General features: G+C 43.0%; 1 protein-coding gene across 1 annotated transcript in view; it reads right to left on the bottom strand.

Annotated features, from left to right (window-relative positions):
- Positions 1–14,769, bottom strand: part of LOC137646142 (oxidoreductase NAD-binding domain-containing protein 1-like) — a 63,555-nt gene extending 48,786 nt beyond the window's left edge. Inside the window, exon 1 of the mRNA XM_068379350.1 lies at positions 14,615–14,769. Coding sequence (XP_068235451.1) covers positions 14,615–14,694 — 80 coding nt within the window. The 5' untranslated portion in view covers positions 14,695–14,769. The remainder of the gene's footprint in view (positions 1–14,614) is intronic.
- Positions 14,770–15,330: the final 561 nt, after the last annotated feature.

Below are 15,330 nucleotides of genomic sequence, written 5' to 3'. Positions count from 1 at the left end.
CCCGGAATGGGAGGACGACAGGCACGAACAGACGAACCCTCAAGCGCAACACTATCTACAACACTTTCCACAACACTACCACTCACTTTGTCACTACCCACTGCACTCTTACACTTCAACTCCTTGACGTCTGCCATGAGTTGGTTACGATCACTCGCCAATGACTCGACTCTCTCACCCAGAGCCTGGATGGCACGCATCATATCTGCCATCGAAGGTTGTTGAGTGCTAGAAGGGGGATCAGGAGCAACCACTACAGGGGAAGGAATAGGTTGTGGGGCATGAGGAGAGGAAAATTCAACGGAGCGAGATGAACTTCTCCTGACTCTATCTCTCTCTAGCCTACGTGTGTATTTTTGGAATTCGATAAAATCGAATTCCGAAAGCCCAACGCATTCCTCACATCGATCTTCCAATTGACAGGTCTTATCCCGACAATTGGAACAAACAGTGTGAGGATCGATAGAGGCCTTCGGAAGACGCCTTGAACAGTCCCTAGCATTACATTTCCTGAACTTAGGGACTTGAGAAGGGTCAGCCATTTTGAATTAGTCAAAGGGGAATTCAAAATCTATCCAAAGTCGTCAACAAATAATCCAAAATCAACAAAAGAATGCAAGGATGTATTGAAGATAACGTCTGCAAAGCGAAAGCTCAAAACTAGAAATGTGTACTTCACCAAAATATGTGAAAACCAATCCAGTAAGCAACAGCGAATTTAGTAGGTCTTGCCGGTGGCACGACAGAGAGAAAATTGAGTTCTGTGTTTACATTGAGTACTGAGTACCTGCTCGACAGATGGCGCTGTTGAAGTACACCCCCTACCTGCATAGCGATCGCTGGCGGATTTCGAGCGTAGAGTTTTTCTGTCGGGCAGCAGAGCTGCAGCTTATATAATCACCGGCTAAGTTTAATATTGAAAAAACTAAAATATATGAAAATTTCAAACACAAACTACTTAAATCCTGAATCTATTAAATGAAAATCTTAATCATGTTCCCTTTTTGAATTATTAATGTTTTTCTTTCATGTTCTTTTTCTGAAACCTTCTTGCTTGGCTTTTAATAAATGCTTTACAAAAGAGCTTCTAGAGTTAGTGTGAGGCACTCAGGGAAGAGCAAATCAACCACAACCACCTCTCACGATTCAGTGTGATCAATGCTCTTGATTATTCAGGGCACAAATTGGTCTTACGAGCCATACCACTCTAACAATAGTTAACCTACTATGACCCTCTCCTCTATTCAACCTTCTATTGGGACTGAAAACTGTGATTATTCGGATACGAGTACATGCCGCCGACGACGATGGAAAGAAATATAATCAGAGGTTGAAGCCACAATAAAATCACCAAAAATTTGATGAGCTTATGTCAATAATTCAAAAGGCCGAAGAGGGCAAGTATCAGCCTTGCAATTAAAGCAATGATTAATCTGCCGCAGGCTATAGTGGTAGTTCTGGAAAGCTACAGATGGCAATAATTATGATCCTAGCAGCTTATGTACTAAATGATATTTCAACACTTAAATTGGTATCAGTACAAATAATTTGGATTTCTCCTAACTATACAAACCAGAGCCTTTTAATAGAATTTGGCTGTTAAAATTTATACTGAGGTGTCACTACTGTAGTTACTGGAAGAGGTCAAAGTATTGATTCTGATCTGCCCCCATCAACCTGAGAAAATATTCTCAGGTAGTAGGCTAGGTTTCTGTTTGGTGACAGATGGTCACAGAGGAACCCATATCTTACCTGGATATACAGTCTGAAATCTACAGCTATTAAAAGTGATGGGTTTACATTTTTATTCATCCTTCCACTAATAAGGAGGATGGTGGGGGGGAATATTAGAATACTTAGTATGTTCCAATGAGAAATGACATGATTGCTACATTCCAAGGAAGGGGGAAAGGAAAGAGGAAAAAATGCCAGACATTCTTCCTTTTATCGAAAAAATATGTTGAGATCGCTATCTTAGAGGAGATGCTTTTTTTTCTTTGAGGGAGAAAACTACACAACACAAACTGATTAGCAGATACCATAGGTCTTTGAGAGAATGTGGCAAAGGACTTGTGGATTATATTCCCTTATGTAGTAGGCTGCGAAGGTTGTCTGGAGCTTCCAGATACCTGACTTCAATACCTATGCCACTAACAGGATCTTCCAAAAGGCTTGAGTTGCACCAATGCTATTTACAGTACAGTACTTAGTGAGCGGTTGCATGTGCAGGTTCTTTGGGTTTCCAATCTGAAAGGGGAATGTGCCTTCTTATTGTTTCTAGAAACCAGGAGATGGCATTTCTAGGGATCTTCCTACACCTGTCACAGCTAACGAACAGGGTTTAAAGCCGTGATCTGAAGGACTGGGTCCGCTCCAAGAGGTGCCTTAGTGACCACACAGGGCAAAGAAGCATATCATCCAGTTCAATGGTCACATCACTAAGGGAGGAGATGGGGAAGGTTTTGAACTTTGGGTCATCCAGAGCGAGGATTCTTATACAAGTGACACAAAGGTAGACCTTTCCCACTCCTCAGAATAACAAATATTATACATTCCTGGATTTCGCCTACTCACTTCGACAAAGCCAAGGCAAGAAAAAAACAGTGTCTTTAAAGTCGGGGTTTTATCTGACACCTGACATAAGAGTTTACGCAAGGCCATCTTTAAAGATATTTGAACCCTGTTGACATTTCATGCCTGGGTCAGAGTTCTTTTGGAGGGCATGATTGCTTGAAACTTCTCATCAGCATACAACGATAGGCTTTCACCACCAAAATTGAGAAGAACTTCTCTTGGTGAAGGTAGACGATAGTTCTCAATCAGTTAAACAGACACTCCAACCAGGGAAGTAACCCTTCTATGACACCAGTCACAAATAATTGCCCACTTTGCTTGGTAGACTGCTGTTGAGGATGTCATCAAGTTGGAGTACTTATGCAGATATGTCTGGCAAAGTAGATTGAGCCAATGGGGTAGTTCCCTCGGTACCATGACTAGGAGATGTCACAATAAAGTAGGGAGGCTAGGGAGTAAAAGGTCGCTTTCTCTCTTTCCCAGAACATGTCACTGGGTAGATCTCAACAAGAGGCCATGGAGCTATTGAAAGTGAAGACCTGTCACCAATTGCACCAACAGTAGTCTTGGCCCAGCTGGATGGAGTCAGGTCAAACACTACTTCTGCCGTGTCTGGCAGGGTAGAAGGAAACTGGTAGTTCTAGCAAGGTCTTGTAGGTCTCTTTCCATGAACGGACTGCCCTTCAAACCTAGGGAAAGCCACAGGAACTTTAGAGCAAGTCCTTGGCCTTCGGAGGAGGAGAACAGAGAAGAATTGGAAGATACAATAACCAAAAGCAAAAGAAGAATTCCAGCAGATTTCTTCACCCTTCTCTTGTCATACAGTATTTCCCTCACTACTGTAATGCCCATTTACTACACTCCTTACAAGGAGTTTGACTGCCTACAGTCATGCCCCTTACAAAAAGGGCACAAGGAATGAGGATGAACATTGAATCCAGCTCAAAAAGGTGCAACACTTACAGCCAGGGACTCCGAGGCAGGACCGCCATGTCTACACGATTTTCCATTTCTTATTAAACGGCAAACAAACACTCCATAAAGAGAAAGAGAAAGTTAAAGTGGCCAAGTTAGGAACACCGACAGTACGTTAAATTGTTCGGCGGCTGAAGCCAAAGGGCTACCCAGTGTGCTGTGTGGGGGAGGGCTTTTCCGCCACCTGTCAGCAACTACCGACACCTCGTTATAAATTTTTGTGGGGGAGGGCTTTTCTGCCACCTGTCAGTAACTACCGACACCTTGTTATAAATTTTAACAGCTGAGTTTCAGCTTGGCTGAAATTATACAATGGTTTGTATCCGTGTACGAACAATCTAATTCATTAAAATGCCACCCTGAAACAATTAAGAAAACATGTGCGTGTAGTATATTCCCATAAGAAGGTGCCGAGGCAATTACATTGTAGAACAGAAAATACTCAAATCATCATCACTCAACTGTTCATTCTGCCATACAAATCATCAACCAGTCATACATTATACAAATAGCAGCTTCTCCTATGCATGAGAAAAAATTAAAAACTTATATGATAGTCTTTGTAAACACTGACCCTGTTAACAGCACCTACAATAAATGGAACCCTCACACTCCTTACTAACCTAACCTAGGATGCCATGTCCTTACTCATCGGCTGAGGGCTCATCACCTAAATTGACCTTTGATATTGTTCCTATTCATTGTACATAGTTATCCCTTTGATCATTGAAACTGGCCAGAAGTTACCCCTAATCCAAACTTGCAAAATCAAGACCTTGATTGGCAGGTGAAAACAAACTCGTGAAAACTGCATACAGCCAGATCTTAACCTATGTGGGATTGTGTTTCGCAGCTCCGATTGTTGCGCTTCCCTAGCTGTCATGCTCAATGCACTTTTCAATGTTCGTTTCAATTGTCTACCTAGTAGCATACAAACTTTATTCTGCCTCAGAATTGCTATAACTACCTCAGTGGCAATATCTCACGTGCTTAACGTTTCTTTGATTCATATGCACAACTTTAGCTGACCACCTAATAGTAGACCTTAAAATAGCAGTGTGTTGGTCAAGGAAGATTTGCACAGCTCAGTAAATCCTACCACTTTGGCTAATCTTCCCTTACCAATTTACCGCTGTCCTGAAGTTGGTTATGAATCGACCGCCGTACACATTACAATGGCGACTTGGCGAGGTGGCGAGTTAACTGTGACAAACACCAGTGAGTACTGTATTCCCGTTACCAGGTGGGACAACCAAAATGCTGTCCATTTCAAGCACCTGGCTTTTGCTTACCTTTTGCTGATACCTCTGTTACCTAACCTTGCTAATGATAAAGTTTGACTGTATGTCTCGCTTTGCTTTCAACATACTTAGTGCTTTTAGACTGATTAATGTCATATGATTAAATCCAGCATTGTATGAATGGAAAAATATACTATACTGTATAGTCTAATAATAAACTTTATACTGTACAGGCAATTTTTTTATTGCTGGCAAGTCTATATATCATATTAAAACAATAACTCAAACTAAAGAAAACGAGGTGTTTCAGCTGTATCTTTAGGGAATTTGAATGGTCCTCCAGAAGATATTTGTCGGAAAAATGTTATTTTGATAATAAAATAAATTTTTGAATATACTTACCCGGTGATTATAATAGCTGCAACTCTGTTGCCCGACAGACAACTCTACGGTAAAAACTCGCCAGCGATCGCTACACAGGTTGCGGGTGTGCCCAACAGCGCCATCTGTCGTCCAGATACCCAGTACTCAATGTAAACAAAGACTCAATTTTCTCCTCGTCCCACTGCGTCTCTATTGGGGAGGAAGGGAGGGTTATTTAATTTATAATCACCGGGTAAGTATATTCAAAAATTTATTTTATAATCAAAATAACATTTTTCAATATTTAACTTAGCCGGTGATTATAATAGCTGATTCACACCCAGGGGGGTGGGTAGAGACCAGCAATATATGTTTACACTTTTATGAGCTAAGAGTTTTTATTTCATTTTAGAAGTTATCAAAATAACAAAAACAAAATAAATAGGTACCTGGTAAGGAAGTCGACTTGAACAATTACTCTGCCTTTTAAGTACGTCTTCCTTACGGAGCCTCGCGATCCTCTTAGGATGCTGATCGACCCCTAGGATCTGAAGTATCAAGGGTTGCAACCCATACAACAGGACCTCATCAAAACCCCTAATCTAGGCGCTCTCAAGAAATGACTTTGACCACCCGCCAAATCAACCAGGATGCGAAAGGCTTCTTAGCCTTCCGGACAACCCAAAAACAACAATAAAAACATTTCAAGAGAAAGATTAAAAGGGTATTGAATTAGGGAATTGTAGTGGTTGAGCCCTCACCCACTACTGCACTCGCTGCTACGAATGGTCCCAGTGTGTAGCAGTCCTCGTAAAGAAACTGGACATCGTTTAGATAAAAAGACGCAAACACTGACTTGCTTCTCCAATAGGTTGCGTCCATTATACTTCGCAGAGATCTATTTTGCTTAAAGGCCACTGAAGTTGCGACAGCTCTAACTTCGTGTGTCCTTACCTTCAGCAATGCTTGGTCTTCCTCACTCAGATGGGAATGAGCTTCTCGTATTAACAGTCTGATAAAATAGGATAAAGCATTCTTTGACATAGGCAAAGATGGTTTCTTAACTGAACACCATAAAGCTTCAGATAGGCCTCGTAAAGGTTTAGTTCGTTTTAAATAGAACTTAAGAGCTCTCACAGGGCATAAGACTCTTTCTAGTTCATTGCCAACCATATTCGATAAGCTGGGAATATCGAACGATTTCGGCCAAGGTCGAGAAGGTAGCTCGTTTTTGGCTAGAAAACCAAGTTGTAGAGAACATGTAGCCTCTTCTGACGAAAATCCGATGTTCTTGCTGAAGGCATGAATCTCACTGACTCTTTTAGCTGTGGCTAAGCATACCAGGAAAAGTGTCTTTAAGGTGAGATCTTTCAGGGAGGCTGATTGTAGCGGCTCAAACCTGTCTGACATGAGGAATCTTAGTACCACGTCTAAATTCCAACCAGGTGTAACCAAACGACGCTCCTTCGTGGTCTCAAAAGACTTAAGGAGGTCCTGTAGATCTTTATTGTTGGAAAGATCTAAGCCTCTATGCCGGAAGACCGATGCCAACATGCTTCTGTAGCCCTTGATAGTGGGAGCTGAAAGTGATCGTTCTTTTCTCAGGTATAAGAGAAAGTCAGCAATCTGAGCTACAGAGGTACTGGTCGAGGATACAGATACTGACTTGCACCAGTTTCGGAATACTTCCCACTTCGATTGGTAGACTCTAAGGGTGGATGTTCTCCTTGCTCTAGCAATCGCACTGGCTGCCTCCTTCGAAAAGCCTCTAGCTCTCGAGAGTCTTTCGATAGTCTGAAGGCAGTCAGACGAAGAGCGTGGAGGCTTTGGTGTACCTTCTTTACGTGTGGCTGACGTAGAAGGTCCACCCTTAGAGGGAGACTTCTGGGAACGTCTACTAGCCATCGAAGTACCTCGGTGAACCATTCTCTCGCGGGCCAGAGGGGAGCAACTAGCGTCAACCTTGTCCCTTCGTGAGAGGCGAACTTCTGCAGTACCTTGTTGACAATCTTGAACGGTGGGAATGCGTATAGATCTAGATGCGACCAATCTAGGAGAAAGGCATCTATGTGTATTGCTGCTGGGTCTGGGATTGGTGAGCAATATATTGGGAGCCTCTTGGTCATCGAGGTTGCAAAGAGATCTATGGTTGGTTGGCCCCAAGTGGCCCAAAGTCTCTTGCATACATCCTTGTGGAGGGTCCATTCTGTTGGAATGACTTGCCCCTTCCGACTGAGACAATCTGCCATGACATTCAAGTTGCCTTGGATGAACCTCGTTACTAGTGATATGTTTTGACCTTTTGACCAGATGAGCAGGTCCCTTGCGATCTCGTACAACGTCAGTGAGTGGGTCCCTCCTTGCTTGGAGATGTACGCCAAGGCAGTGGTGTTGTCCGAGTTCACTTCCACCACTCTGCCTTGAAGGAGAGACCTGAAGCTTTTCAAGGCCAGATGTACTGCCAGTAGCTCCTTGCAGTTGATATGCATTATCCTTTGACTCGAGTTCCATAGTCCCGAACATTCCCGACCGTCTAATGTCGCGCCCCAGCCTACGTCCGATGCGTCCGAGAAGAGAACGTGGTTGGGAGTCTGAACAGCCAGGGGAAGACCCTCTCTTAGGCTGATACTGTCCTTCCACCAAGTCAGGCAAGACTTCATCTTCTCGGAAATGGGGATCGAGACCGCTTCTAGCGTCTTGTCCTTTTTCCAGTGAAATGCTAGGTGGTATTGAAGAGGACGGAGGTGTAGTCTTCCTAATGACACAAACTGTTCCAGGGATGATAGCGTCCCTATCCTGACTGAACATCGTTCCTTCTTCAGCATGTTCTGGATGCATAACTGGGCTTGGCTTGTTCTGGGGGCCGACGGAAAAGCCCGAAAAGCTAGACTGTGAATCTCCATCCCTAAATACACAATAGTTTGGGATGGGACCAGTTGTGACTTTTCCATATTGACAAGGAGACCCAATTCCTTGGTCAGATCTAGAGTCCACTTTAGATCCTTCAGACAGCGACGACTGGAAGAAGCTCTGAGAAGCCAGTCGTCCAAATAGAGGGAGGCTCGGATGTCCGCTAAATGAAGGAATTTGGCTACATTCCTCATCAGCCTCGTAAACACAAGAGGAGCTGTGCTTAGGCCAAAGCACAGGGCTTGAAACTGGTAGACAACCTTTTGGAAAACGAATCTCAGAAAAGGTTGGGAGTCCGGGTGGATGGGGACGTGGAAGTAGGCGTCCCTTAGGTCTAAAGAGACCATCCAGTCTTCCCTTCTGACCGCTGCTAAGACTGACTTTGAGGTCTCCATGGAGAACGTCTGCTTTGTGACAAAGACATTCAGAGCACTGACGTCTAGCACCGGCCTCCACCCTCCTGTCTTCTTTGACACCAAGAAGAGTCGGTTGTAGAATCCCGGAGATTGAAGGTCCGAGACTCTGACCACTGCTCCCTTCTCTAGTAAAAGAGACACCTCCTGTTTCAAGGCTCGTCTCTTGTCTTCCTCTCTGTACCTGGGAGAGAGATCGATGGGAGACGTTGCTAGAGGGGGTTTCCGTACAAACGGGATCTTGTACCCCTCTCTGAGCAACTTCACAGATTGTGCATCTGCGCCTCTCTCTTCCCAGGTCTGCCAGAAGTTCTTGAGTCTGGCTCCCACTGCTGTCTGAAGAAGCTGGCAGTCAGACTCTGCCCTTAAAGGACTTGGTTCCTTTCTTCTTTCCTCGTTTCCCTTCGGCACGAGCACCTCCTCTGCTGGAGGCTCTGCCACGAAGGGCGGAATAAAACGGGACGCTGGAGTGTCCATCCTTGGTCTAGCTGACAGGGTAGGCAAAGGGGTAGCTTTGCGAGCGGAGGACGCAACAAGATCGTGAGTGTCCTTCTGTATCAATGAAGCGGCTATTTCCTTAATCAGGTCTTCTGGAAAAAGGCACTTGGAAAGAGGAGCAAAAAGAAGCTCGGATCTCTGGCATGGTGTAACTCCAGCTGAAAGGAATGAGCATAGGTTTTCACGCTTTTTAAGGACTCCGGACACAAATGATGCAGCAAGCTCACTAGACCCATCACGTATGGCCTTGTCCATGCAGGACATAATGAGCAAGGAAGACTCTTTCTCTGTCGGAGAGATCTTTCTGCTTAGGGCTCCTAGACACCAGTCTAAGAAGTTAAAAACTTCGAAGGCCCTAAAGATACCTTTCAAAAGGTGGTCCAGGTCCGAAGATGACCAACATATCTTTGAGCGTCTCATGGCAAGGCGGCGGGGAGAGTCTACGAGGCTTGAGAAGTCGCCCTGGGCAGAGGCAGGAACTCCCAAGCCGAGAACTTCTCCCGTGGCATACCAGACGCTCGATCTAGAAGAGAGTCTAGCAGGGGGAAACGTAAAGGCTGTCTTCCCTAAACTCTTCTTGGACTGCAACCATTCTCCTAACACCCGCAAAGCTCTCTTGGACGAGCGTGCGAGGACGAGTCTAGTAAAGGCAGGAGCGGTAGACGGCATGCCTAACACAAACTCTGACGGAGGAGAACGAGGAGCCACAGAAACAAACTGGTCCGGAAACATCTCTTTGAAAATGGCCAAAACTTTCCTAAAGTCCAAAGAGGGTTGCGAAGACTTAGGCTCGTCCAATTCTGATTGTGGTTCATCTATGTGTGCAGCAACATCATCATCAGAAAGTCCCTCATCCGATAACTGATGAGGAAACGGCAACGGAGTGGGTAACGGCTGGTTCGCTGAGTCCGGTCGCACGGGTGCATGCATGACTGAGCCGGACGCAACGTCATGGAACTGCTGCCCAGTCTGTGAACTGGCAACAACCATGGCAGCGCGGGGACGCACAGCGTCTACTCCAGACTGTCTAGACTGATGTGGGTGCGCAGTGGAAACCACACTGGGTTGCGGAGGTTGACGCACCGCGTCAAAACAAAGCAACTCTGACGGTTGGTGAACCTCCCGAACGTCAACGGAGACCTCCGTGCGTCGCTTAACGTCAACATGCGGCTGGCAGATCACACTGGAACGCATGGGTGGCGGAACTCTCTCAACTGGTGTGCGTGAGAAGGTTACCTCAGCGTCCACAGGACGAACAACCGATCGTGTGGAAGGTTGTATGCTAGGTGCTGCACTAGCTGGTGCGGCAGCAACTTTCTTCGCACGAAAGTCCTGCATTAGAGACGTTAGTTTAGACTGCATGTCTTGCAGTAGAGACCACTTAGGGTCTACAGGAGCAGGTGCGGCGACAGACGGTGTTACTGTCTGAAGCGGTACCGCTTTGCCTCTCTTAGGCGGTGAGCAGTCATCGGATGACGGCAGCGAGTCCGAACTGACCCAGTGGCTACAACCGGGCCGTTGGACTTGCGCTGAAGGGACCGACTTGCGTTTAAGCGGTCGTGAGACCTTGGTCCAGGGTTTCTTGCGAGAAACACCTTCCGAAGACGAGGTATAAATGGGCTCTCTCGTCTTAGGTAGGGGCGATCTTGGGTAGATACGCCCGATACCACGGAGGGAACGTCTGTTCGCTGATTAAAGCCTCTCGAACCCATTTGTCGTACGACATTGCTTCTCCCCTGGACTTGGGAGCTTGCAAGAGGTCCCGGACTAGGAGGACGACAGGCACGAACAGACGAACCCTCAAGCGCAACACTATCCACAACACTATCACTCGGCACTTTAGCACTTCCCACTGCACTTTTGCACTTAAGCTCCCTCACATCCGCCATGAGCTGATTACGGTCACTAGCAAGGGACTCAACTCTCTCACCCAGAGCCTGGATGGCACGCATCATATCAGCCATCGAAGGTTCCTGAGTGCCAGGAGGGGGGTTAGGAGCAACCACTACAGGGGAAGGAATAGGTTGTGGGGCATGAGGAGAGGATATATCAACAGAACGAGAAGAACTTCTCCTAACTCTATCTCTCTCTAGCCTACGTGTATACTTTTGGAATTCGATAAAATCGAATTCCGAAAGCCCAACGCACTCCTCACACCGATCTTCCAATTGACAGGTTTTATCCCGACAATTGGAACAAACAGTGTGAGGGTCGATAGAAGCCTTCGGAAGACGCCTTGAACAGTCCCTAGCATTGCACTTCCTAAATTTTGGGACTTGTGAAGGGTCAGCCATTTTGAATTGGTCAAAGGGGAATTCAAAAACTATCAAAAAGTCATCAACAAAGAATCCGTTATCAAAAAGAGTTCAAGGATTTGTGTGAAGAGAAACCCTGCACAGCGAAAGCTCAAAACTAGAATAAAGTACTTCACCAATTAGTTGTGAAAAAACTCCAGTTTAGCAACAGCGAGTAAGTACGTCTTGTCGATAGCTCGACAGAGAGAAAATTGAGTCTTTGTTTACATTGAGTACTGGGTATCTGGACGACAGATGGCGCTGTTGGGCACACCTGCAACCTGTGTAGCGATCGCTGGCGAGTTTTTACCGTAGAGTTGTCTGTCGGGCAACAGAGTTGCAGCTATTATAATCACCGGCTAAGTTAAATATTGAAAACAGTATTTTTCAAAGTATAAATATTTAAAACATAAGAAGTTATGGCAAAAAAAATATGTTTCAGAAGGAAAACAAACACAAGGATACAACCTACCCTAATGTTCATCATCTAACCTAACATAAAACGATTAAACTTAACTACTGGGGAGAGGTTAGCCTCTGTGACCACTCTCCCTAGGACTCCATGTCCTTATCTTATCCTAAGGTAGGATTTATCTTTGTGCTGCTTTCCATGTTGGCTTCCTTCCTCAGGTTTTTCAGACGCATTCAGTTTTAGTCGTCCTCATAAATTAAAAAGTACGACTTTCCGACAGTCAATGACACCATGTCCGTTGAAAACACTTTAAATGTGTGACTTTCTTATGGTCAATTACATCATAACCATTGAAAGCCCTTGAAAAGTATGACTTTCTGACAGTCAATGACACCATGACCATTGGAAACACTTTAAATGTATGACTTTCTTTTAAGGTCAATTACATCATAACCATTGACAGCCATTGAAAAGTATGACTTTCTGTCAGTCAATGACACCATGACCATTGAAAACACTTTAAATGTATGACTTTCTGACAGTCAATTACATCATAACCATTGAAAACACTTGAAAAGTATGACTTTCTGTCAGTCAATGACACCATGACCACTGAAAACACTTTAAATGTATGACTTTCTGATACTCACTTACATAATAAACATTGAAAACACTTGAAAAGTATGACTTTCCAACAGTTAATGACATCACGACCATTGAAAATACTTTAGATGTATGACTCTCTGACAGTCAATTACATTATAACCATTAAAAACCCTTAAAAAGTACGACTTTCCGACAGTCAATGACACCATAACCATTGAAAACACTTGAAAAGTATGACTTTCCGACAGTCATTGATACCATGACCATTGAAAACACCTTAAATGTATGACTTTCTGACAGTTAATTATATCATAACTATTGAAAGTACTTGAAAAGGGATTTTGACGAAGGAAAAATCTATTTCTGGGCGAGAGACCTGTACCGTTTCTTACAGTCAACTACATCAGAACCCCATATTTCCTCCAAAAAGATAATGATTGCATATTTCTCATGATCCTTACAAGATTCTAACCAACTGAATTATAAGAATATTTTTCTTTAAATATCAGAGCAACCATCTCTTTGAAAGTGAAGGTAGGTGATAAGACAAGAAAAAGAAAAAAAGTCAAGTGATAAGTTTAGCTAACTGGAAGGGGAATCCAAATAGCGACCAGTTCTAATGTTTTAGAGATGGGAATCAATGCCTAAAGACACTAAACTGGTAATTTTTAATTAAATTTAGTATATAAGCTATCAGTAGCCTCTAACTATAGGATATGGGGTTCAAAATTGTGTTTGAAGAGATATTGTGGTGTACGTAGTTGGTTGGGACAGGCGTAAACTTTCTTATAACTTGTCAAATTAAATCTCTTTATGGGGAAAATATTGTTTATCTTTGAAATATGGTATCATAAGCTAGTTTTACGATTTACAAAAAACTAATGTTAGAATCTAGTGTTTCTTTACCAGGAGTGACACTGGTTGAGAAGTAAACACAGGGTTGAGATTTAGTCTTATGATAAGCTAATGATACGGCAGTCTGAGGAGTGGGTCACAAGGAGATGAAGCCCACCCCGGGAGGTAAGTAGGCAAGGAAACGGCTCCTGGGTTAGGTCAGGTGGGGAACCTCAAGTTAGGTGGTGAACCTTAGGTTAAGTGGTGTTCTCGAGTTTGTTTTCCTTTTAAAATGTGGTGTTTTAGTCATTTTTGAATCTTAAAATGTCTAAAATTTTAAAAACATGGGTTTCCCCCAATTATTTGCACCAGAATAGTTCAAAGTACCTTTAAATAGAGCAGAAATACTTTTTAAAGAATGATTGAATCATTCATTAAAAAGTATTCCTACATTTCGAAGCCTTTGTATAATGATGGACAGGAGCTCTCCCTACATAGAACACCACTGTCCTAAACTTCCCCACCTAACCTAACCTACAAGTCATGTCCTTATCTACTTACATAAGGCGGGGAGGTAGGGGGGGCTAACGGGCCCCTGTGCCCCCATTTGACTGTTGTATTCTTATAGATAGTTGAAAGTTAGGGAGTTATGGGGCATGGCCATCATAATACATAAACCCCTTATTTTCTTCATTAGAAGAATTATGCTACACTAAATATTTATCCACATTTTAATTACTGACCAAGTCCGTCCCACCCAATAACAAAGGTTCTCAGATTTGATAAATTACATAAATTCTAAGGTCCTATCCAATACTGTACTACAATATAATAAAGCCAACTGACCTAGCACATGGTTTAAGTTATACCCATAGGCTAAACACATCCTATAAAGTACAGAGTATTGTTTGGTTGATTGGCGGAGCCTTTGTATATCAGCGGCCAGTTCCTACGGCGTGGATTAAAAATGGACGTCAACTAACCTAACCTATAAGCCGAGTACTTACCTACATACTTAACGGGGGGCTAACACCCCTCTGTGACCCCCCTTACACTACTGTATTCTAAGTTAGACATAATAATACATACAGGTGGCCGCTTTCATACATACACCCTGGACTGGCTATGGATGGAGTTTGAGAATTTAGGCAATATAGTCCATCCCTGAGGTCGGGGTCAGTTCAAAGCCTTACATAAAAATGTTAAAAGACATTGGACGTCAAAGAAGTATGTTCGTTTGTTCGTTGAGATTGCCTGAAGCCTATCTCCAGGCAGGGGGCTCATAAGACTTAAATGGCATAGCCTTAAAATTATGGAAGATATGTATTCGTCATATTAAATCATGCCTATCACCATAAATATTCAGAATATATCCATAATGAAACAAAAAATCAACCCAAAATCTACGCCAGTCAAAGATTACGAAAGCCAAGGGCCTCAGTCAAACTGAACTCTCCGTACAATTAGAGGAACTAAATTCTAATGAATATGTACCTGATAAATCCTGTATGCTTTAGCCTCAGTCCTCTGAGAGCTAATTTGATTCCTGGCCCACTTAAGGTCATAATTTCCATGACCGAGGTTCCTATATTCCTACCCGATTCCTATTGGGGTCAACTTTGTTTACAAAACGAGATCGCCAAAGAGACCGTTCATTGTAGAGGAGTATTCTTTGCAACGGCGCCTCTAGGAATCTTGCTTTATATTTTACATTTAGGTTTATCTTTCGTTTATATTATTTCGTCTTTTTTCACATATGGTTTAAAATTATCTTTCTTCTTTTCCATATTACTTTCTCTAAATATAAATTAACCTACAATTCTGATTTCACCATAGGAAAGTCTTTCATTAATATGCAAGTTTAGTTTTTTCAATCTTAAAAACTCCTGACATTAATCAATCATATTATAAACAATATACAATTTTAGTACATCATTATGGCTTATAATATGAAAAAATAAAATAGTTTTAGCATTAAACTTATAATATTAGCAACATTATGACGAATATATCGGCTAGAATACCTAATATTAGTTCTCAATGAAAGGCCACATTTGCTTTTAGAGCTGTGGTTTGAAATGATGTTTTCTTTTAATTGTATCTGTTATGTTTACAAAACATTGTTGTTCTACATTCATTCTGAATAATCATTTACTTTAAGTTTACTGTACGTAAGGGGTTAGCAGTATTTTATTTTCTCTTTATAATAA

Source organism: Palaemon carinicauda, chromosome 8, assembly GCF_036898095.1.
Source record: "Palaemon carinicauda isolate YSFRI2023 chromosome 8, ASM3689809v2, whole genome shotgun sequence".
Taxonomy (NCBI): domain Eukaryota; kingdom Metazoa; phylum Arthropoda; class Malacostraca; order Decapoda; family Palaemonidae; genus Palaemon; species Palaemon carinicauda.
The sequence above is the reverse complement of the archived record's forward strand: the minus strand, read 5'-3'. Positions and strand labels throughout refer to the sequence as shown.